The 23,516-nt window shown below is 43.2% G+C and overlaps 1 protein-coding gene across 1 annotated transcript in view; it reads left to right on the plus strand.

The window, feature by feature from the left end:
- PHEX (phosphate regulating endopeptidase X-linked) overlaps window positions 1–23,516 on the plus strand; it is a 228,224-nt gene that overhangs the window by 20,679 nt on the left and 184,029 nt on the right. The window contains exon 3 of the mRNA XM_075538878.1: window positions 2,239–2,400. Within this exon, the coding sequence (XP_075394993.1) occupies window positions 2,239–2,400 (162 nt within the window). The remainder of the gene's footprint in view (window positions 1–2,238; window positions 2,401–23,516) is intronic.

Raw genomic sequence — 23,516 nt, forward strand, 5'->3', positions numbered from 1 at the left:
GAAGGACAGGGCAGAACTGCCCCTGTGTGTTCCTGAGACTGTCACTTGTCCTGGGAGTAGAAAGCGGGGTCTTTCTTCTGCTTCAAAAGAAAGGTCCAATCAAAACAGTGGCTTCAGCTCATCCAATTAACTTCAAGGCCAAGAGATCAGTTCAAGGGTGGGGGGGTGGTGGTGGTGTCATTTCCCCTCAGTTTTATTGGCATTTAATTCACATATCACACAATTCAATAGTTCAATCACATCATGAAGAGTTGAACAACCATCACCACAATCAGTTTTAGAACATTGTCCTTATTCCTGTACTCATTGTTATTAGCTCCCCACCTCCGCACAACCTCCCCTGACATACTCACCCCCATGGAACCGTTGGTCCAGTTACTGTCTCGAAAGGGGGGTCATTTTGACATTCTTGAAGGACAGAATATGATCACAGGGTTACTTGGGAAGAGGTGTGAAGAAAGTGGAAAGCTGCATGGATGAGAAAAAGACCAGGAACGTTGTGCCACTGATACTCTCTTCTTATCACACCAAGACACCTGCTCATTTGGTAAGGGTTGCTCTATAAAGATTTCATTGGGACACTTTACCTCATCTACCCTACAGCCTTGATCCTGTCCCTTCATATACTTTGTGCTCCCCAAACTCAAAGACAATTTAAAAGGAATATCATTTTAGGCCCTTGAGGTTACCCAAACTGCCATTTTAACATGGAATAAATTGAAGAGCCCAGAATTCTTTGGGGGAAAGGCACAAAAGAAGAAAGCTGATGGTGCCCGGCTATCAAAAGAGATAGCATCTGGGGTCTTAAAGGCTTGAAAGCAAACAAGCGGCCATCTAGCTCGGAAGCAACAAAGCCCACAGAGAAGAAGCACAGAAGCCTATGTGATCACGAGGTGGTGAAGGGATCAGGTAGCAGACAACAAAGAACAAAAACCATCATTGCGTGATCACATCCCCCAACATAAATGCTGAAGATGAATGTGTGCATAAGTAAGTGTGGTGAAGAAAGCTGATGGTGCCTCTCTTATCGAGAGATACAGCATCTGGGGTCTTAAAGGCTTGAAAGTAAACAAGCGGCCATCTAGCCCAGAAGTAACAAAGCCCACATGGAAGCAGTACACCAACATGTGTGATCATGAAAGGCTAGGGGACCAGTTTTCAAGCAGCAAAGGCAGAGGGGGGGGAAATAATATCGTGAATGAGGGGAGTGCGTGATGGGGACCCAATACCCATCTGTAGACAACTGGACATCCCTTGCAGAGGGGTAGTGGGGAGGAGATGAGTCATTCAGGGTTCAGTGTAGCAACAATGAAACTCACAACCTTCCTCTACTTCTTAAACGCTTCCTCCCCCAACTATCATGATCCCAATTCTACCTTGCAAACCTGGTTAGACCAGAGGATGCACAGCAGTGCAGATGGGAACTGGAAACACAGGGAATCTAGGACAGATGAACCCCTCAGGACCAGTGGTGAGAGTGGTGATGCCAGGAGGGAAGGGGGCAGGTAGAAAGGGGGAACTGGTCACAAGGATCGACATATAACCTCCTCCCTGGGGGATGGGCAACAGAAAAGTGGGTAAAGGGAGATGCTGGGCAGTGTAAGATAAGATAAAATAATAATTTATAAATTATCAAGGGTACATGATGGAGGGGGGAGTGGGGGCAGGGGAAAAAAGAAAATGAGCTGATCCCAGGAACCCAAGTGGAAAACGAGTTTGGAGAATGATGAGGGCCACGAATGTTTAAGTGTGCTTTACACAATTGATGTATGTGTGGATTGTGATAAGAGTTGTATGAGCCCAATAAAATGATTAAAAAAAAAGAAGTATTGATGGGTCAAAGCAAGCCACAAGGCCATGCCAGGCTTGAGGCAGGGGAGCTAGACCCTATCATTTAACGGGAAGAGGAACAAAGTTATTTTGCAGAAGGATGAGCAGGGTACAGGAATAGTTACACTCCTCTTTTGTAAGCAACTGATCACAGACTCTATTAGTAGTCTTGCCCCACTCCTTGCAAAAATCAATAACAATAACCACTAACCTCTTACCTCCTCACTCTGAATGCAGTCATTTAATCTAGTGAAGTTGATTCAGGAAGTCATTTGAGGGGAACTAGAAAAGCCAGGGCTTGGGAACTGGTTGATATAAAAAACTTACTTAATTTGGAAAAGCATAGTACACACCACTCAGTGCTTATTATTAATCTTATTATTTTCTTTTCTTTTTTTTTTTAAATAGCTGCTGCCATCTTGAGTAAAGTCAATCTGTCTGTGGATCCCTGTGATAATTTCTTCCGTTTCTCGTGTGATGGCTGGATAAACACTAATCCTATTCCTGAAGATATGCCAAGCTATGGGGTTTATCCTTGGCTGAGACATAATGTTGACCTGAAGTTGAAAGGTAAGTTTCTCCTGGGGTTGGTGATGTGCTATAGAGGGAGGGTTATTTGACAAGAAAAACATTGTTTGGGGTTGGAAGCGGGACTGCTCATTTTCTAACTACAGTGAATTAATTTCCAAGAAATGGTTCAATGGGAGATTTAAAGGAACGCTGTGGAATTCCAGTTTCCCAGATCTCAGTGCAATCACAGGGTAAATAGTTATGCTCACAGTTGGCAATGCTAAGTTTTTGAGTGAAGGATCAGAGCTTGCATTTGGCTGCGAGTGGGCGCAAACCAACAGTTAAAAAAGCTGATGTCGTAGCAGTAGATTTACTCGTGTGTGTTGTGCAGAGTCAACTTCAGCTCTTGCTCATTGCGCTGGGGATTTCCATGGTCTACAAAGTAGACTTCCCAGCGCCTTGTCTTTTGAGAACTCTGGATGACCTCGTGCTTGTCATATTGTTCCTGCTCATTTCTAAGTTAGCTCTGGGAACACTCTCGTCTCCTATGACCTCTCTACCAATGACAAGCTCACATGCAAATACTCATATGTGCACATGCGCACACATGTGCACCAACTCCCCCCCCTTACAGTCTTGTATGTATTGGAAGGTAAAAAAGAAGAGACAGTGTCTAGATAGATGACTTTTTGACATTAGTTCTATCCAAAAGTGTCATCAGGGCATGGCATGAAGTGGTTCAGATAAAGATTTTTTTTGGGGGGGAGGTTAGGTTTGGAGGGATGTCTTAATGTAAAAGCTAAAATTATTATCAGAGAATTTTGCTTGAAGAGGATTCTGCTTATAGGTTCCTTCACAGTTCATAGAAATAAAAGTAAATGATTCAGAGAGGGTTGCTTTTTTGTTGTTTCGTTTTAGAAATGAACATTTTTATTTCCAAGCTCAATTGGAAAAATAAAAAAGAAAAATATCAACAGGTAAAAAGTAGAAAGTTTCCCATGAATCTCCTCCTAGAAATAGCTGCAAATACAGTGATGGGGCAGATAGGTCGTTCCAGATTTGTTTGTGTATAGGTAACTATGCATACCCTCACATGCACATCCTTATATTAACCAAAAAAGAAACTAGCTAGAATTCTGCATTCCCCACTCTACCCTACTTTAAAAAATGATGCATTCCTATAGGCATGTTTTATATTGGTTGATTGTCTTTCCTTAGTTTAAAGAACATTGTGGTACACATTTGGGGGCACTTAAATAAAAGTATCCTTAGAATAATTTTCCAGAAAAGGAACTGTTGGGTTAAAAGAGTATTCAGTTGAATTTTTGTTACATACATGGGATTGCTATGAGTCAGAATGGACTCAATGGCAGTGAGATGTTTTTGTAAGTTATAGCCAAGTAACTCCTCAGAAAGTGCATTTCTATGTCTTTGTTTTCTTGCTTTGTGAAAAAGTTTTTCCACATCAACTCAGTATGTGTGTGTGTCTACAGTGTACACTAGAAGTAAGCAATCTATGGCCTGTGAGTCAAATCAAGTTCATTGCTTGTTTTTGTAAATAAAGTTTTATCGGAACACAGCCACATCCATTAATTTATGTATTATATATGGTCATGTTAACTCTGCCACTATAATTAGCAAGGTTCAGTACTCGGGACAGTGACCTTTTGGCCTGTAAAGCCTAAAATATATATACCGTATATACTCGAGTATAAGCTGAGTTTTTCAGCAAATTTCTAAAGCAGTTTTTGTGGTAAAATTAGATGCCTCAGCTTATACTTGAGTAAGTTTAGTACTCTGGAAAAAGTTTGCCAACCCATGATATCTGGTGGAAAGTAAAACTTTAAAATGTAAGTATCCATATAAAATGATCTCTCTGTATATCTAAAGTGATCAGATCATTTGTTTCATAATTTGATCATTTTATATAACATATTGCGAACATCTTTTCATATCAATAAAGATGGATATTGTATCATTATTTGGCATGATTCCTGGGTATGGATATATTATAATCAATCAATTCTTTTTTTAATACATCATTTCACTGGGGGCTCTTCCAGCTCTTATAACAATCCACATATCCATTGTGTCAAGCACATTTGAACATATATGGTCATCATTTTCAAAACATTTTCTTTCTACTTGAGTCCTTCGTATCAGTTCCTCTTTTTCCCCCTCCCCCCACCCTTCTACCTTCTTGACCCCTTGATAAATTATGTTATTATTATTTTCATATCTTATACCATCTGCTGTCTCTCTTAACCCATGTTTCTGTTGTTCGTTCCCCTCAGGGGTGGGGGTGGAGTTTATACATTCATCATTGCGATTGGCTTCTCCTTTCTCCCCCTCTCTCCCCACCTGCCCCTTACCCTCATGGTATCACTACTCCCAATGCTGTTCCTGAGGGGTTTATATGTCCTGGATTCTGTGTGTCAAGCACTCTTATTTGTACCAGTGTACATGCTCTGGTCTGTCAGAATTTGTAAGGTAGAACTGGGTCATGATAGTGGAGGGGAGGAAGCATTAAAGAACCAGAGGAATGTTGTATGTTTCCTTGGTGCTGTACTACACCCTGACTGGCTTATCCCTTCCTTGTGACCCTACTGTGAGGGGATGTCCAATTGTCTACAGATGGGCTTTGGGTCTCTACTCCCCCCCCACCCCAAACCGTTGTTCACATCATAATGGTTGTTTGTTTGGGGTCTTCTGATGCCTGACACCTGATCCTGTTGACTCCATGTGGACTTAGTTGCTTTCCTGCTGGATGGCTGCTTGTTTATCTTGAAGCCTTCAAGACCCCACATGCCTGGCACCATCAGCTATCTTCACCATATTTTCTAATGTACCCATTTTGTCTACAGTGATTGTGTCAGGAGGGTTAAAATCACAGAATGCCAGATTATTAGAACAAAGTGCTCTTGCATTGAGGGAGCACTTGAGTAGAAGCCCAATGCCCATCTGCTACCTTAATACTAACATAAATATATGTACCTAGACCTATTTCCCTATAGTTATATATAAACATATTTACATATGTATATGCCTATATTTATACCTCTAGAAGTTTCTTTTGCCTCGTAGTTCTTTCCTCTGTTTCCTATTCCTTTCCTCCTGTCCCACGATCAGGTTTGACCTTCCTTTGGTTCTCTGTAATTCCTCTCGGCTACATTGCACTTGATCAAACTCCACCAGGCGTTCTATGCTCTCTTCGCCATCGATTTGAAATCACCTGTTGTTCCCTTGTCCCTGGGTTTGTTGGTTCCTCCCTTCCTTTCACCCACCTCCCCCCCTCATGTTCCCTGGAACCGTCAGTCCTGCCTATCTTACAATATTTAATCAATTTTCTCTCTCTCTCTAATAGACCCTTGTATCGAGGGCTGACTTTCAATAGATTGCAACGAGGGAGCTGCTCTGCTTTATATGAAACCCCGACCCAGAAGCAGATTGTCTACGAATGGCTTAGCACCAGGTTCCCCATGAAAGTGTGGTGCGTGATGGGCGAGGTTATTTTGATTTTAGTTTTCCCCTTGTTAAATGCTACTCAGATCATGAATTTTGAAGCACAGAGAAGCTGGATTTGAATCTAGGCTCCCTTTATGTCCCCCAGGTCAATGACTGATTCTACATAGCTTAGTTTGCTTATCTTTACACTGGAAATAAGAATATTCATCTCTTCGAATTTTTATGAGACCTGAAGGACTTTCCCCGCGTGAATGATCCAGTTTCGATCCTGGCACAGAGCAGCTCCCACTCAGTGTTTGTCTCCGAGTTAGTTCTAAGATTCTTGAAGTTATGTCTGCCAAACGATTTGTTTTATTTTGGTCTTTGTAAATATCACGTGCTTTCAAAAATATTGAATACTATCTAGATATTTTCCCCTGCCCTTCATGAAAAGAACATCCCAAAATAAAACCCAATACTACCAATCAAGAGAATGCCATTTTCTTATAGCTGATGGAGAACACAGATATGGTTGTCCAATTTGTGAAATAAAATGGATTTGACAGACCTGGCTGATGAAAAATTGCCCTCTATTTTGAAGTTATCAACCTGGCTTTGTGAAGTTTTTCTTTAAATGGCATGGAAAACTCAGATGTCTGCTTGGAAAATAAAAGTATTTCTTGTTCTCTTCAAGAAGCAGGATTTCTTTTTTTAAAAAAATAGGCTAAATATACTCATGTATTTGAATGACTTCACATATTCACCCTAAAGCCCCAGATTTGCCTTCATGGGATCATGGAGACGACACAGCATACATTCAGTGTTTATGAACAAGCATATGAAAAGTTAGTGTCTTTAACACTTAGCATGCCTGGGGGAAATGAGTAAGATAGAACACTGTGTCCAAGAGGAGACAGGTGACTCAAGGGAGGAGCAGATCATCTCTATTAGGAAATAGCACTCTCTGCCACTGGTTTGTGAAGAAATGCAGTATTTTATTATTTTCAAGCACAGACAGAACTAGCAGAATGAGAAGATGAAGTAGGGACTATGCATAGTGAGCAGGCAATCGATGATTGTGACCTGTGGATGGATGCTTTATTTGTAAATACCTGCTGGCAGAGATTCAGATGGTTCCCATAATTAAATAACTCCCTCGATAATCTCATTTTTTCCCATCAGCGTTCCTAGGCAGACCATCTTTCATGGATAATAGAAAGCGGAAAACGTCAGCTCTTGTGAAGTCATTTAATGCTTAGGAAGCTCCAGTTAGTGAAGACATAGTGAATTGTGTCATTTCCCCATATTATGTGTATACAATGATGCACCAGATTGAGGCTTTAAGTTACCACAAATGATATCAGACTAGTAAAACTGAGGGTGGGGTGGGGCGGGGAAGTGCTAAGGACCAACCATCCACACACAGTGGTGGCCTTTTTATTCTGAGTGAAGACGCAGAGTTTTGAGGGACTGTCCTCTGGGTATACCCACTTAGAGCAGATTCCTTTATTTCCCAGACCATGCCAGCTCTTTAAAAAAAATTAGTTTATTTTTTTAACAATTTCACAGACAAACAAATCACATATCATACATTTCCATAGTTAGATTGAATTCATAAGAGTTGGAGAACCATCACCACAATCAATTCTAGGACATTTCTTCTTCCTTCAACTAGTTGTTAGCTCCTTATTTCCTGCCACCTTCCCCTTGCTCATGTCCCTGTGAATCTATTGATCCAGTTGTTGTCTCTCTAGGTTTACCTAATCTGGGTAAACCTACATAGACAGAGAATCATATAAAATCAAGACCGAACACAAACGAACAGCACAAAGAAAAATCTCAAAGCAGAAGACAGTAAAAAATGGAACAATTATACATGATTCAAGTGAGAGATCGATGACAAGGTGTCACACTTTGACCTAATTGTGACTAATTACAGCAATCTGCCTTGAAACGTACTCTGTCTGGTAACAGGGCTTTCCCCATCTCTGGTCCATAATCAGAGAGGATTCCCCTGAAGCTTAATCCAAACGGGGGATCCTGTGAATGGGAATTGGATTTTTACTGTCATCCCCAGCCTTCTGAAAATGGGTGTTCAGAATTTAAGCTCTAGGGGTGGGGTGGGGGCCTCGGGTACTAACAAGAAAAAAAAGGAATTTAAGCTCTAATATCATTCCCTCCTCTGGGTTTGGTTTTTATTATTTATAGTTCTTGGATCACACAGGTTGGCGTGCTTCTTCTGTGTGGACTTAGCCGACACCTCATTTAGATGACTGCTTGTTTTAATACACGCCTTTAAGACTCCAGATGTTGTTCTTTTAGATCACTGGCCACCAGCTCACTTTCTTCCCCACACTTTACTAGAGTACCCATATCTTCAGTGATTACTTCACCATGTTGGCTCCTTTTCATGTGGTTAGTACAGGAAGCAATAACTTTACACATTATACAAATGTCACCCCAGTCCTTGTAAAAAGAGTAGAGGGCAACGTTTGGCCCCTGATTACACAAAGGGACGTTGAGAACCACATTATCATTAAAGCTGGTTCCTGAGAGGCAGAGGTCAGATAGGACTCCACCCTCTTTCTTCTGTGACCAATTTTGCTACATACCATCCCTGCCAAGGTACTCTTTGCTTTTCTGTGTTTGAAAATTCGTTGCAGCAGCTACACAGAATTCAGTCAATACTCACAATTCCGTGGTTTATTAGGAAAGTTAACAGATTACTATTCCAGATCAGAAACGTTCAGGGCATAATTCGTTGGTAGAGCAGCCTCTTCTCTGGTCCTTGGCCTCTCTTACCACATAGTCCCTTGGCTTCTGCACTGCGCAGGTAATGTTACAAAGTTCACTTAGCATTCCCAGTAAATGCCCTTAAGGATACGCCACTCTAATGGATGCCTCGGCAAGAAGGCACGCAGTCCTCTTTGTCTTGTGCTCTGGCCTCCACTCTGCTGCTGTGCCTGTGCCTCCAGTCTCGTGTCACAGCTTTCTGTCTCCTGAATCACACGGTCCAAAGGACACACTCCATGCCTGGCTCTTCTTTCTTGACAGCAGTGAGATCTCCACCCACCCTCCCTTCTGCTGCTGAGATGGTTCCGTTTATACTCGATCAGGATCGCAAGATTGACCAATCGCTCTATGACCATGCCAAGTGTTTGCAATCAGAATGGGCTCTGTTCACAATCACTCACAGCTAAATCTTCTAATCCTGTTAGCATCTTTTCCCCCACCTCTTTTACAGCCTCCCACCGGGAAGATGTCCTTTGGCGAGAGTTTCAGAGACTGGCTAGAAGGGCATGTCTATTTGCACCTGTAGCAGACACTATTAGGACGTTAAGTGAAATGATTTTCTTGGGAAAAGTTTTTATTTTTGTTGTTGATCGTTTTCCCAATCTCAGCCGTCATTTGAGCATGGGTGGGGATAGTGGAGTGTGAAGGAGGGGAAAGAAGTTGTCCATTACGCAAAATAAAAAGAGCAATGGACTCTTTGGAGCCACTCACTTCAAAGCTCCTCCTCTCCATCCTGTTGCTTCTGACTCGGAGCAAGGCGGTAAGACAGTGTAGAGCAGTGTGCCATTGGGTGTCCAAGGCTGTTGTCTTCATGGAAGGAAACTGCCTCATCTTTCTCCTGTGGCACAGCGAGTGGGTTTGAACTGCTGACCTTTAGGTTAGCAACCACATGCATTCTCCACTGTGCAACCTGGACTCGACTTCAAGTAGAGAATGAATTTCCTCATGAAGGCTCCGTGGAAAATGTGACTGCATCTCTAATATGTAATCTCTTTCTAAGTAGGGAAAGGAGCTTAAGAAGCTATGAAGAATGGCCCCTGTGAGTTAAAACTGTGTTCCCATAGTGTGGACAGTCAGCACATTTTTTTCTCTTATTCTCTCTCTCTCTGACTTTTGGACTCGTATCTGCTTCAAGCATGCATTGGAAGATCTGATCTCCTCCTATAGCTCAATCTTGCGCTTCTGTCATTATTACAAATAAGCTAGGTAATCTTGACAAGAATCAGCTCGATTCCTTTCATTTATTCTGAGCGTTCTGCTTTTTAATATGGGGAAATGCACTTGCTTCCATGAGATTGAAATGCACGGCATTTTGCTTGTACTAATTAATCTGCGAATTCAAGACTATTTAATGAGATTCTACACTCAGCCCCCTTTCCCCCGGGAATCAAATACTTTCATCCAGTCCCAAGTAACAGAAACCCTAACTCAAATTGGCTTAAACTTTTAAAGAAATTTGCTGGCTCATGTAAGCCAAAAAAAATCTAGTGATTATGTGGATTTCAGGTAAAGGTTGATTCAGCAGCTGAACCATGTTATTAAAGATCACATTTCTCTCTCTCTGTACTCCAACATCCACTATAACATGTTTCTTTTTGTGTCTGTTTTGTCATAAGATTGTTGCCAATAGCAACCAGAATTTACACTCCCTGATTCTATTCAACAAGAGACGTTCAGTTAGATCCTAGAGCTACAGAGATCAGAGATGAATAAGGCTTCCAAGACTACCCTAATGAAAATGAAAATATTCATGTCACAAAATGCGCCAGGAGGTATTATAATTAAGAGTCTTGAGTCGCAGTGTCCATTGAATACAGCAGTCCCTAGCCACATTTGGTCTTTGAGCACTTCCGTCATATTATAAAGGGGCCCTGGTGGTGTAGTGGTTACGTGTTGTTCTTTGATCCACAGGGTCAGCAGTTCGAAATCTCCAGCAGCTCCGTGGGAGAAAGATTGGGTTTTCTGCTCCTATAAATGGAGTCTCGGAAACCCAGAGGAGATGGCTGTGAGTCAGCATTGACTCTAGGGCCGTGAATTTGGTTTGGTTTGGTTTGGTCTTATTATAGGTGTTACCACTACCTTGAAATGCTGCCTACATTCATCTTTGCTTCAGAACTATAGTCGTTGTTTGATCCAGTGTTAGATCCTGTGATTTAATGAGTTCGTAATGCAGCCCACTTAAGAGGGGGCTTCAAAATGGTCAGGGAAAGATGCAAGGAAAAGAAAACTGAATTTTCACAGGAACTTTTTGAAGCTGCCTTGTGTTAAGACATCACATGTTAAAAGAACCCCCCCCCCACTGTATTTCAATATAATTGGGTTCCTTGGTAAACATCTGAAAGGCTGTCGTGCATATATAACAATTATTCAGAGAATGGTCCATAGATTCCAGCAGGCACACACGGGATTAAGAATCCCTGTATATGTAAAGCTAGTTGGGCAGGCTCAGAAAGCTAAAGTTTTACTTAAATCCACCCGGCTTTTGATGCAGCTTCAATCAGCTCTTTTGAGTAGAGTTAGCTATTACCAGTCCCCATGGGTTCACGAGTCCAAATATTACCAAAATGTTTCAAGAGTCTACAGTTGGGAACCCATGGGTGATGAGCACATTGCTGAAATTTAATATTTTCATAAGGATGGTTGATGAAATCAGAACTTTGTTTTCAGAGATATGTGCTAGTGTCAACCCTTGAGATAGAGGCTTGATGAATTTACCTATGCTACAGACTCAAAGTATGTATTGATGAAATTACTAAGTCTAGCCACGTGCCTCTTAGGAAAGCAGACAGTTAGTGAACACGAAAGGTCAGTGCTTCCTCGAGAAGCTACAGCTGTTGCTATGCACAGTTAAAAGTATTTACCAGTGGTGAAAGTGATTGAAAAGAGTAATTAGAGCATTCAATTATCAGTACACGGGGGCCTTCCAAAACTTCATGGAGATATGGAATGAACAGAGAGTTCTGCCCATGAACTTGTTAGAAGCCTTCTGGTCCTGAGTGGTAGATAAAAGAAGCTCCTCGTCTAAACTTGCAGACATGGACTCCTGGTTGCATTTGCCGGGGGTGGGGGGGGGTGGGGCAGGAGTCCACTGAAATTTTGGCGGTGCTGTGAGTTAAGTTGCAAAAAGACCAAATGAATACAGGTCAGGTGACTTTGTTAGCAGGAAGGAGGGTGTGAGCAGGGCTGTTGGTGAGAACAGACAGGAGCGACCAGAAAGCTAGGGGGCATGTTTGTCCTGTAAATATTGCAACACTTTCTGAAAAGTTTCTTGTGAGTTGGCTTGGAGGTCGTAGGAGGAATGAAACATCTTACTTTAGAAGATTGTCAATAAATATAGGTTCTTTGGGTTAAATATAAGTTCTCTGGCACAACTAATGACACAGGATATGTGCATCTCGAGAAAGACAGACACGCCCGAAATGACACTCTTGAACCTGCCCACGCCCAGGAGCATGTGTATGAGTGCTGTTGACTTCGCAGTTGTTCCCAAGGGCCTCCGATTTTTGAAAATACCAGTCCCGACAGAGAATGACTTGGGAAAGGGAAGAAACCTCCTGGCTGGTTGGGGAGGCCACAATTTGGAGGCATAGTCACGTGAGCTTGGTGGTAATGATTCCTGAAGCTCCTCCAAGTACCCACCTGTTTATGCAATTGGTCGCCAAAAGCTGGAATAATATTGGCGCTGAGCACACAGGATGTTTGCAAGAACTTAATAACAGTTTTAATAACAGAAGGCAACGGCTGATTTCCTGGGCCTTGGACCATGTGCTTCAGCAAAAGAGGTCCATCCCTTACCTTCACAGACTTCCTAGTTGACTGATGTCAGGTCCTTCGGAGGCAGCTCGAACTCATAGCGACAACAGAACCAAACACTGCCCGGGCCTGTGCCATTCTCACTGTGCCCAGTGAAGGATTGTCCTCTTTCACCGACCCTCTAGTGTTGCGCTGACCCTCCGACTTAGTCATGGGCAAAACCGAGATCCTAGAAAAATGAAAAACGTTGGTAGCGCACAAGCATGAGAGGCAAAACTGAATCTAGAATTTCCTTCGTGCATTTTTTCAACCTTCCTGACTAGGTGGCTTCAGCTGCTTTCCCAAAGTCAACCTGGTGAGACGTGTTCAGCTGAAACATGGAACTGTGGACGTGTCAAACATCTTTACTATCTAGCAACATCTCCATTTCTCCCCGATGTTCAGCTGAGCCCCCACCACCCCTCCCACTAACAAACAAACAAATTCATTGCCGTTGAGTCATGCCAATTCAGGCCACTCCAGGTGTTACAGAGTAGAATTGAGTTTCATGGTGGTTGGTGTTTTTGTTCTATAATCCCTATGGAAGCAGATCACTAGGCCTTTAATCTGTGGGTGCCAACGGGCAACCTTTGAGTTAATAGACAAGGCCAAACCGTGTGCACCCCCAGGTACCTCCAGCAACCAGCCTCATTGAGAGAAGAGTTATGCCTCCTTTGTAGATGCAGACTGAGAGGCATCAAACAATATAATAATGAGCCCAAAGCCGCATAGTTAGTAGGCAATGGAGTCAGGCTCAGAATTCAGTTGTTTGCATTGGCTCCATGTACCCCAGAATGCATCCCTTCCCAGTTCTGGGGCATTCTCAGATTTGTGGCTGTGCTTGAGCTAATGGTTACAGCCACTGTGCCAACCCTCTCCAGGAATTGGTCTCTCCTGATAGCAAAGCAAACTCACTGCCATTAAGTCGATTTAGACTTATCGTGACCCTACAGGATGGAGTAGAATTGCTCCCTTTGGGTTCCCGAGGCTGTGCATCTGCACAGGAGCAGGAAGCTCCATCTTTCTTCTGCAGACTGGCTAGTGTGTTCGAACTGCTGACCGTGTAATGGCAGCCTAATTCATAACCCACTACGTAACCCACTACACCACAGGGCTCCTTCTCTCCTGATATGCTGTCTCCGGTGTCTTAGATGCAGCCTTGCCATCCTTGCTTCCAAGGAGCATTCTGGCTGGATTTCTTCCAAGCCAGAGTTTGTCAATCTATGGCAGAGTCAATATTCCTCGCCAACACCATAATTCAAAGGCATAGATTATTCATTATCCAGCTGTTGCGTATGCATATGTGGTGATTGAAATACCATTGTTTGGATGCTTTCAAGGTGAAATAAATCTTTGCTTTTTTTTAAACCCCTGAAAGAGGTCTGTTATAGCAGATTTGCACAATGCAACGGGCCATTGGATTCCCTGACTGTTGCTTCCATGGGCATTGATTGTGGATTCAAGTGAAACAGAATCCTCGACAGCTTCAACATTTTCTCCCCAAATATTGTCAAATATTGAACTTTAGTACCCTATCTCCATGTCACTGTTGTGAAAATGGAGGCTTAGCGAGATGAACTAATTTGCCCCTATTTGCACACATCCTTCCAGTCCAGTGTTGCCCAATAGAAATATCATGTGAGTCACAAATGTGGTCACCTATAATAGTACATTTTCTGGTAGACACACTGAAAACTTAAAAAGAAATAGGCTTATCCAACCCAATATGTCTAAATAAAGTATAATTCCAACATGTAATCAATATGGAAAATTAATTAGACATTCTACATTTCACACCCCACAATGAACTCTTTGAGACCTGGTGGGTATTTTGCATCACAATCCATATACATTTGGACTAGCCCCATCTCAAGAACACCAAAGTCCCACAGGTAGTCCCTGAGTTGTGATGGGGTATCATTCCAATGACTTGTCAATTGGCTCTGTTATAAGTGAAATTCTCCCCTTTTAAAGTTTTTTTAGTATTGTTGCCTTTTATTATCAGTATCTTTATTAATACAGTCTTTTAAAAAATGCCTTTGGTTATTGGAGATGTTCCCTATAGCCTAGGGAACTAGGAAGCCCTCACAGGCTGTGCTCCTCTGGTGCATGGGGTCGCTGTGAGTTGCAAATGGACCTGATGGCATCTCACTCCAGCCTTCAAGGTGAAGTTCAAATGGACTTAAGCTGCAGATAATGGTGGCTGCTGTCAATTGGAGAAGGTTTTTGTAAAGAAGATCTGTTTAAAACAACATGGCAGTATGCTTGCTAGTTGACATTAAATAAGGTCAAGTGATGCCCTAGGTAACATAGATTTTTCTCAGTTTACCTTCCCCAATGTTTTGCCAAATTCCCAGAATAAGGTAGGAAAGAGATTACACGCACGCATGGACGCACGCGTGCACGCACATGCGCGCGCACCCGAACCCCTCTCCTCTCCCCCACCTGATATACATACGATCTGGAGACACACCAGGGAAAGTAGAAGAAGACCTAGAATTCTAGTTTATTTTAATTGAGGTCAGTGGTATTGCTGTCAGTCTGGAACCTCTGGGCTGTGGCAGAGGAAGTTGGGGTTTCAAAGCTGCAGATCGTGGCCAGAATGAAACACTGTCTGGTGGGGACGCGTAGGAAGAGCTGGGTGAGGAAAGGAGGCAATTGTGGTTCTGGCTGCGGGCTGCAGGCTGCACAGCCCACGGTGTCTCAGGACGCCCACGAAGCTGCTCTCACCAGAGGCCTCCTGCTCGTCTTTCCACCCTCGCTTGAGACCTGGAGGCGAAACCCAATCTTCAGGAATGAAAATGTCTCATCTCACCCGGAGGTTCAGTTCTCTTTCAAACCCTTTGGGAATCATTTGGAATAATTTTTAGAGTGGTTTCTTTTATTGAAATCCAAACACAGCTTCAATATTCCTGACATATTTATTATTTCCAGAATGAAAAAAATACTGGCTCTTCTGAAGTGGTTAACTGTTTAGTTATATGCAGTTTTGTTGGTTCTATTTATTTGACTTAAAATTAAGCCAAAGCCACATGCAAAAAAACTGCAGAATCTTCTGAAGCCATCACAAAACAAGCACCATATTTCATTGAGCTGGACATGCTATCAACTGTGAGATGCATCCTTATGTCACAGAGACTAAGGTTGAGCTATGGGACCAGGCTTTCTTACCACTTAGGATTATTATTTTATAGTCATTGAAAAGAGTTCTTTTAGATCTAGATGTTCGTTTTGTATTACATATTACCCTTTGCCTTCATCAAGAAGAATAAGGCAAGTTAAAAAAAAAAGACAGGCTAAAATAGTCTAAGACTTCCTCCCCTACGCCCAAACCCAAACCCAATGCTTTCAAGTAGATTCCAACGCGTGGTGACCCCGTGGGGCAGGGTAGAACTGCCCCTTGGGGTTTCTGAGGCTATACATCTTTATGGAAGAAGAGAGCCTCATCTCTCTCCCTCGAGCCGTTGGTGGGTTCAAAGCACTACCTTTTGGTTGATAGCTCAATGCTTAACGCTCTGTGCCACTGGGGCACCTTCCCATTCTCTCGTGTTTGCAATTGTTCATGTCTACATTTCCCTACACGGTATTATTGTCCTCCTTCTCTTTCTCAGAAAGAACAATAGTGAGTCAGCATTTCTTGAGACTGTATTTCCCGAATTGAGTCGAGTTTTTATTTTATTTTTTTTTCACCCTCCAAGGCAGCCCTTTGGGATATGCAGCAAATTTTCTTTCCATTGCATAGTCCTAGTGAAATCTCACCCCCCTGCCCCAGCTGTGGGTCACATTTACCCAGTAAATGTGCTTTCAACAGTTTGCATGATACTCACGGGGGTCCCTGCCTCAGCACAGTGAGGGGTTAACCTACAATGGTGTGGAAGCAACACCCCCCCATACCCCCAGACACACATGTCCTTTTTCTACTCACTGCCTGCTGGCAGAACAGTTTCCGATAATTTTTAACGTGTGTATGAATCACCTGGCAATCTTACTAAAATGCCTATTCTGATTTAACAAGTGTGAGAAAGGGCCTGGCAAGGTTCTCTGGTGATGCCTACCCTGTTGATCCGCACACCCCAAGTCGCGCAGCCAGGCTGGAGGAAGTACTCTGCCCATGTCGCTGATGACATTCCTCTCCTCCTCGTGGTGTGTGGAGGCTTTAACTCGCCGTCCACACAATCATTTGGATGAAAACCTATATTTTACCAATGTCATTGCATTGAGAAAATGTAAAGATTTCTCAGGCCAACGAAAGATAACAAAAATTTAGTATGGGTGGGCTACAGGAGTGAGATTTCTTCCCCTTTCTTTCCTGAGAGATTTGCTCATTTCATCTTCCTTTGCCTTCCTCCTCCAAAAAATTGGGAAACTTGAAGGAAATCTGCATGTAATTGCAGATTAATCACCTACCCATTAATAGCACATTAGTTCATCATGATTAATAGCCTCTATGTAAATGCTTGATGAATTAGTAATGATGGACTGTTTGCTTTAAAGTGTCGAGAGAACATTCCATGTAAAAAGGCACTGCCCATAACAGGAAAAATCAATTACATGCTGGCTGGATAATGGCTTGTCACAACCAAGACATGTTTGTCTGCAAAGCCTCATTGGTGTTGATATTTGCACACTGAGGCACTCTTTAAAACATCGACGGACCTTTTAATTGATAAAACGAGAAGGGATATCTGTGTCACATACACACGTGCTGGTTTACCCACAAGTTTGCCTCTGTCACTGGACAGAGAGCTTCCTATAGTGGCCATTTGATTAAGTTCCAAATTGAGCTATTTCGACTACCCAAGGCCCAGGCACTTCTGGATACTAATTTTATTCTTTTAGTAAAGCATTTGTTTTCTCCATCGTTTTAGTCTAACTCTGTGATGTTGGCCATTGTGATTTATTTCTGTCTTTGCCCTACATCCGAGGAAGCGAAGGTCAAGGAAATTATGTGACTTGCTCAAACCAATCCAGGCATATAATTTGTCCCCCACAGATTATGGGTCTAACTTCTCAAGTGTCTCCAATTTTAACCCAGGCGGAAAGCGTTGCATGAGCCCAGGCTCTCTCCAGCTGGTGCCTTTGAGGAAACCCCAGAAGCCCAGTGTGATTGGCACTCAGGTTGGAAGGGAAGAGGGACAAAAGACAAAAGAGAAGAGAAAGGCAAGGGGGCCGAGCCTCACAGCGTTACAGGGCATGCAATGACTTGTTCTCGGGTCGTGGGAAGCCATTTGTAAATGTCATGCAGGGGAACACGATGCAGGATGCATTGTGACAGAGCATGCTGGCTGCGAGTGCACAGGAGCTTGGAGGAGGTAGTTGACGAATGGAGATCAGTTCAGAAGGCCACATCATGAGGATTTGTTTTCTAGCTTCGTATCCAAATGAAGGTGCAGTTGGTCTTCCCTAATATGAAACACTCCAGATCTTTTCCCTCTATTTCCTAATTTCGTCAGCACGGAAGGTCATTCATTAGCAGTGCTTTGTTGATCCTGGCTTCTCTGAAAGTAGCCAAGCACACTCAGCCTCAGGGCAGAATCCGAAGGGAAGCCACGGCTGCAGCTGATGGCCAGGGTTGTGAGCTCTCGCTTCTTATTTCTTTTTTTTAAATCACTTTATTGGGGGTTCATACAACTCTTATCACAATCCATACATACATCAATTGTGTAGAGGACATTTGAATATTTATTGCCCTCATCATTCTCAAAACATTTGCTCTCCACTTAAGCCCCTGGCATCAGGTCCTTATTTTTTTCCCTCCCAGTTCCCCCATACCTCATGAACCCTTGATAATTTATAAATTATTTTGTCATATCTTGCCCTATCTGACGTCTCTCTTCACCCACTTTTCTCTTGTCCATTCCCCAGGGAGGAGGTCACAGGTAGATCCTTGTAATCGGTATCCCCTTTCCAACCCACCCTCCCTCTACCCTCCCAGTATCGCCACTCACACCACTGGTCCTGAAGGGATCATCCGCCCTGGATTCGTGTTTCTGGTTCCTATCTGTACCAGTGTCCATCCTCTGGTCTAGCCAGACTTGGAAGGGAGAATTGGGATCATGATAGTGGGGGGGGGGAAGCATTTAGGAACTGGAGGAAGGTTGTATTTTTTATTTCTTTGAGGCCATGCTGCTTGGCCTTTACCGGGACCCACTGCTTGTGCCAAAGATGCAGTGACTTCCCTTCATTTGGAGGAGAGGCTTCTGGGTAGAGACGGAAAGAAATTGGGTTTCACCGTCACAAACCCAATTCTAGAGCCACACTTGCCCTTGACCATACACTGTGGTTTGAACATCCAGGAATAGAACCACCGCTTCTCTTACCTCCTCCGGGAAGGTAGGAGGGCAACCAGGGCTGAGGTGGGAAGTGGCTTTTTAATTGGTGTTTACAGTGTCTTGATGTTGCTTCCCTAGATGAGGAAGCCATTCTGAAGTGTGGAGCTCAGATTTTTTTGGAGTTCGGGGATGCGTTTATCCTCTTCTTCCTCCTCTTAGGGTGTGGGATCAGCTGGAGTCGAAAATAGCGGCCTTGGATTTCGATTTTTCCTTCTTCCCCACTTTGGCGGTCTTCCTGGCATGGCACCCATTTTTGTTTTCTTCTCCTCCAGTAGCTCAGTGTCTCACGTCAAACCTCTCTTGCATGTCACCTTGAAGCAAGGAACTCTGTGAAGCTGAGGTCTGCTGAACTGAGAACGTAGACTCCAAAGGGCCGAGGCAAGGAAAGTGTTTCCCAAACCAAACAAAGCAAAGTGAATTTGATTCTGGGCCTTTTGGTGAAGCAAGTTAGCACTGAAGTCAAATGGCGAGGCCTAGTGAGAGAATCATTGTTGTATGAGGGGGCTTCGTGTGAGGGGGCTTCACGAGGTTCATTTGGAAACCCTCTCTTTGGGCTTCCAGTGGGGATGGGAGGGGAGACCCTGAACGAGTGAGCTTTCTGGGCATCAGAGGCATCCAGAAGGACTGGTGAGCACCACCGGTTTAAAGTGTCGAAGTTCTCCCAGTGTATCCCCCAGTGCGCAACATCAACCACCATCTGGCAACTGGTGATTCTGGGGCTCGACCACAGACCTTTGATATCAGACACTCTGGGGAGCCATCCCAGCGAGCTGTGCTTCCACGAGGCCACCAAGCAATTCTCATAGGTTGACAAGTTTTAAAGCCGCTGATTCAGACTAGAGCAAAAATGTAGATAAAGTCAAGTCTTGGGATGAGCTCATTGTTTGGCTCTAAACATGCTAGACCTCCCACCTCTGGCAAGGTACCTCAGGAGTGCTGTCCTGGTCACAGAGAAGGTGACAGGGCAAAGAGGCTCACAAAGTCACTTTACCACCATAAAAGTAGTGATGTAACCAGGGAAGACCTTTCTTCAAATTGTGGTTGAGAGGAAATTCCACGAGGGCGTAGCTGCCTTTAAGTTGGCCACTGGGGGCCTTGTTCTCTCGCAGGAAAACGTCTCGTGGAACTGTCCTAGGTACTTGATGTTAAATGGGCAGGAGTCAGAGACCTGGATTTGTAGCTGAGCTTTCTGACTAGTGCAGTTTCCTTAGACAAGTTTGCGTGGTTTCCTCACTTGTAGAAGAACATTGGTGGTACATCGATGGGGGAAAATGGATTGAGAGCTAATCAAGCCCTCTTGGGACTAAGTAGGTGCTTGATACTTGGACACCATCGTTCTTGGGTCATCGGATGTCTCAGGGGCACTCAGAATGGACCATCGCAGGATATAACCACACATGGCCTTTTCTTCATAATGTTAGTGTTGTTGAGTTATGAGGCGGCTGGGGGGGGGATCAAAGAACTTTAATGACATTAAGTCTGCTACAAGCTTTACATCGAATTATCTGCTAGGATACAAATAATCCAAATAGGAAAGCTATTTTTATGAGTTAAACTATCATATTGGCAGATTCATTGTAGTGCCCTGCTTTCAAGGAGTCATGCTAAAATTTAATAAGAATTTTTTAAAAGTATAACACTGATAAGTGTAATTCATATAAATTCACTTATACATGAATGGTTTAAGAGTTCCCTTCCGTTAAACTTCTTTTAGTGTCTGACAGTTTCGTAAAGTTGATTTCATTCTGGACAAAGTGGTCTTTTGTGTGAAAGGGGGGAAGGGGGTTTTGTGTCATCTAGTTACACATGATTGAGATCGATGAGTTCAGAGGTTTTTTAATCCCTCGAAAAAATCAACTGCTCCTTCTTTTTGCTTAGGCTGATGCTAACCAACAATTATCACTTATAAGATGATCATAAAAAATGAATGGAGAAAATAATTCTGACAGTTTTCTCTCCCTATATTTAGGGGGGAGTTTTCCAGAAGAATGAGAAATATCAGCTCTTATTGTCTTTTCAGTATGTCAAACAGACCCAGTTAATCCCATGCTTGACTGGCTGTGGGTTTGAGGATCTGAAAAGCCGAGTGTCACACAATTCGTGTGAAAACATGAGGGCTATGGGATCTATAGACCATGACTTAGTTAACTTGGATTCTCTCTCTTTTTTTTATGAGAATAACAATAGGCTTTGCAAGCTGATTTAGATTCTCAGGTCTAGCTGCCTAAGAGTTTAATACCCATGCAGTGTGAGTGAGAAAAATGAAATTTCTCAGTACGGTAAATAAACCGAGGAGCCTGGAAACCAAATTGAAGTTTGCAGCCTGGAAAATCAACAAGGACTAAAAATAGTATGATTAGAGGTGACATTCAACCACGGACCTTCCAAGGTGGCTTTTAAGTACCACCCAAGGGGAAACCAGGCCATGATAGGCTACGTTGGAAAAAATATACAGGTTTACTTAATTTTCTTTTGCCTCGCCTTATTGCACCCCACAGATGATTGTTTCTCACAGATTGAAGGTTTGTGACAACCTTCCACCAAGCAAGTCCAACCCCAATGACATGTGCTCACTTTGTGTCTCCGTGTCACATTTTTGTCATTCTCACAGTATCTAAACATTGGTATGATGTTATATCGAGTACACTTAACAAACCAAACTAAACTCACTGCCGTCGAGTCAGTGCTGACTCATGCGGGTTTCAGAGACTAGAACTGTTGATGGGAGTAGAAAGCCCAGTCTTCTTCCTCCTGTGGAGCTGCTGGTGGTTTCCGAACTGCCAACCATGCAGATCGCAGCCCAATACGTAACCACTATACCACCTGGGCTCCTCCCGTATACTTCATAGACTACTGTATATATAAGCATGCCTTTTAAATGTAGTGGGAAACCCAGAAAGTTGTGAGGCTCACTGTATTGCAACATGAGCTCTATTGCCATGATCTGGACCCGAACTGCAAGATCTCTGAAGTTTGCATGTATATGTCTAGAGAATATTTTGTTTACATGATGGCTTATAATGTAGATCTGGTTCTCCAAAGTCTTTATTGTCTTCTTCTTTCAGTAGAATCAAGAGGGCACAACCCAGATTTCTCAGGGAGAAATGTTGGCCTCAGCTGTATGGAACTGACAGCTTTCCGTTATTCTTTTGACAGGCAGGTTTTAGAATGCAGTGGCTGTTTCCATTAAGCCAGATCAAGTGAACAGCCCCAGGATTCCCTGGTCTCTTCTAAGCAGGTCCCCAGTAGTACTTACTGCAGGGTCAGAAGAAAGAACCAAAGGAGCTGTGTTTTGTACAGGCCTCTGTGTTCTTCAGCCATTTCATGCAAATGATAAGCTTCTTGGTCATTGTTTTCTCACCCACCTGGAACTTTGTACGTGTGGAGTTTTTGCAAACAGCATTTAGGTGGGAGTGGCCTAAATACTGCAGAACCTTCCAGGACATCTGAGATGCCACCAACTGTCATCAGCGCTTGATTTACTAGTGTCTTGGATGTCTAGTACTGCTTCCACAGACATACCATAAGTGGGGAGCTGTCACAAACAGCTATTTATCTTCTCACAAGTTACAAGACTCGAAGTCCCACATTCAGGACACTGGCTCGAGGGGCAGGCAGGCTTTCTTTCTCTGCCTGCTCTGGAGGAGGGCCCTGTGCTCTTCAGCTTCTGTTTCCTTGGAACGCTCTATATGGCTTGGCATCTCGTTTCCTCCAGCTCCTCGTCTCTTGCTTGCTTATTTAATCGCCTCCATCTCAAAAGAAATTGATTTCAGATATGTTCTAATCCACTCTCATTAACCTGTTCCCAAGTGGGATTATAACCACAGGTGTAGAGGACATTTTTTCTGGGAACACCATTGAATCTGGAACACCAGGGGAGTGGGCGCTCTGCAGGAGCCCTGTCCTCCCTTTGAATCCTTCCTTTCTCTGCCAGAGCTCCATACATGCTCTGTGTGATCAGAAGGGATATGAATGAGGGGGACTGATAGTTCGCTCTCAATTTCTGAGCTTAAAGGGAATCAAATAATGAGTACGTGCTCTTTTTCTCAGTGTAGAAGAGCAAAGCTGAGACAACTGATACAATTAAATGCAGGTGTTGGTTTTTTTTTTTTTAATGGCTTGGATTGCACTGTACGATATTGGGACTGGCATGTGAGAAAAGGAGAGTATGGAATGTTAGCCATGATTAGGACATTGCCGAGTTGGAAAAAATAATAATAAAGGGAATCATCAGTCCTGCCACTCACAGTTCCTTTTCAGTTGGCTGAAAAACTCCCCTCAGACTTTTCTGGTTAGGAATTCAACCCAGCAAACAGATGATCGAGCACCATCCATGCCAAGAACTAGCCACTGAGTGTTCAAATATGAATAGGACCCAGGATTCATTAGATAGCAGTGAATATATATATATATATATATATATATATATATATATATATATATATATATATATATATATATAGTGGTAAGCCCAGTCTGGTTCACGTACATAGGTCAGATGTTAAGCTAAATGCTTCTTCTAACTCATGTAGGTGTGAAGGCTGATGAATCAGAAAGACCACCGGCTGGTGGATGCAGTGGTAGCAGGTCAGATGACAGGTCACTGATGGCTTCCAGGGTCAGCAGGCTTTATGACAGACTATTGGCTCAAGTTCAAAGAATCAGAGTTTGATGAACCAGACATAAAGTCCAGATCCAGTAAGAAGTAAGCTAACTTCCCCACACCATCCACTTATATAGGAAGTGGCCAAGTCCCCACTCCCTGGAAACATCCTATCATTTGCCTCTGGGCTGTGACTTGGTTAAGGGTGTTGG

This window comes from Tenrec ecaudatus, chromosome X (assembly GCF_050624435.1).
Source record: "Tenrec ecaudatus isolate mTenEca1 chromosome X, mTenEca1.hap1, whole genome shotgun sequence".
NCBI classification, from domain to species: Eukaryota; Metazoa; Chordata; class Mammalia; order Afrosoricida; family Tenrecidae; genus Tenrec; species Tenrec ecaudatus.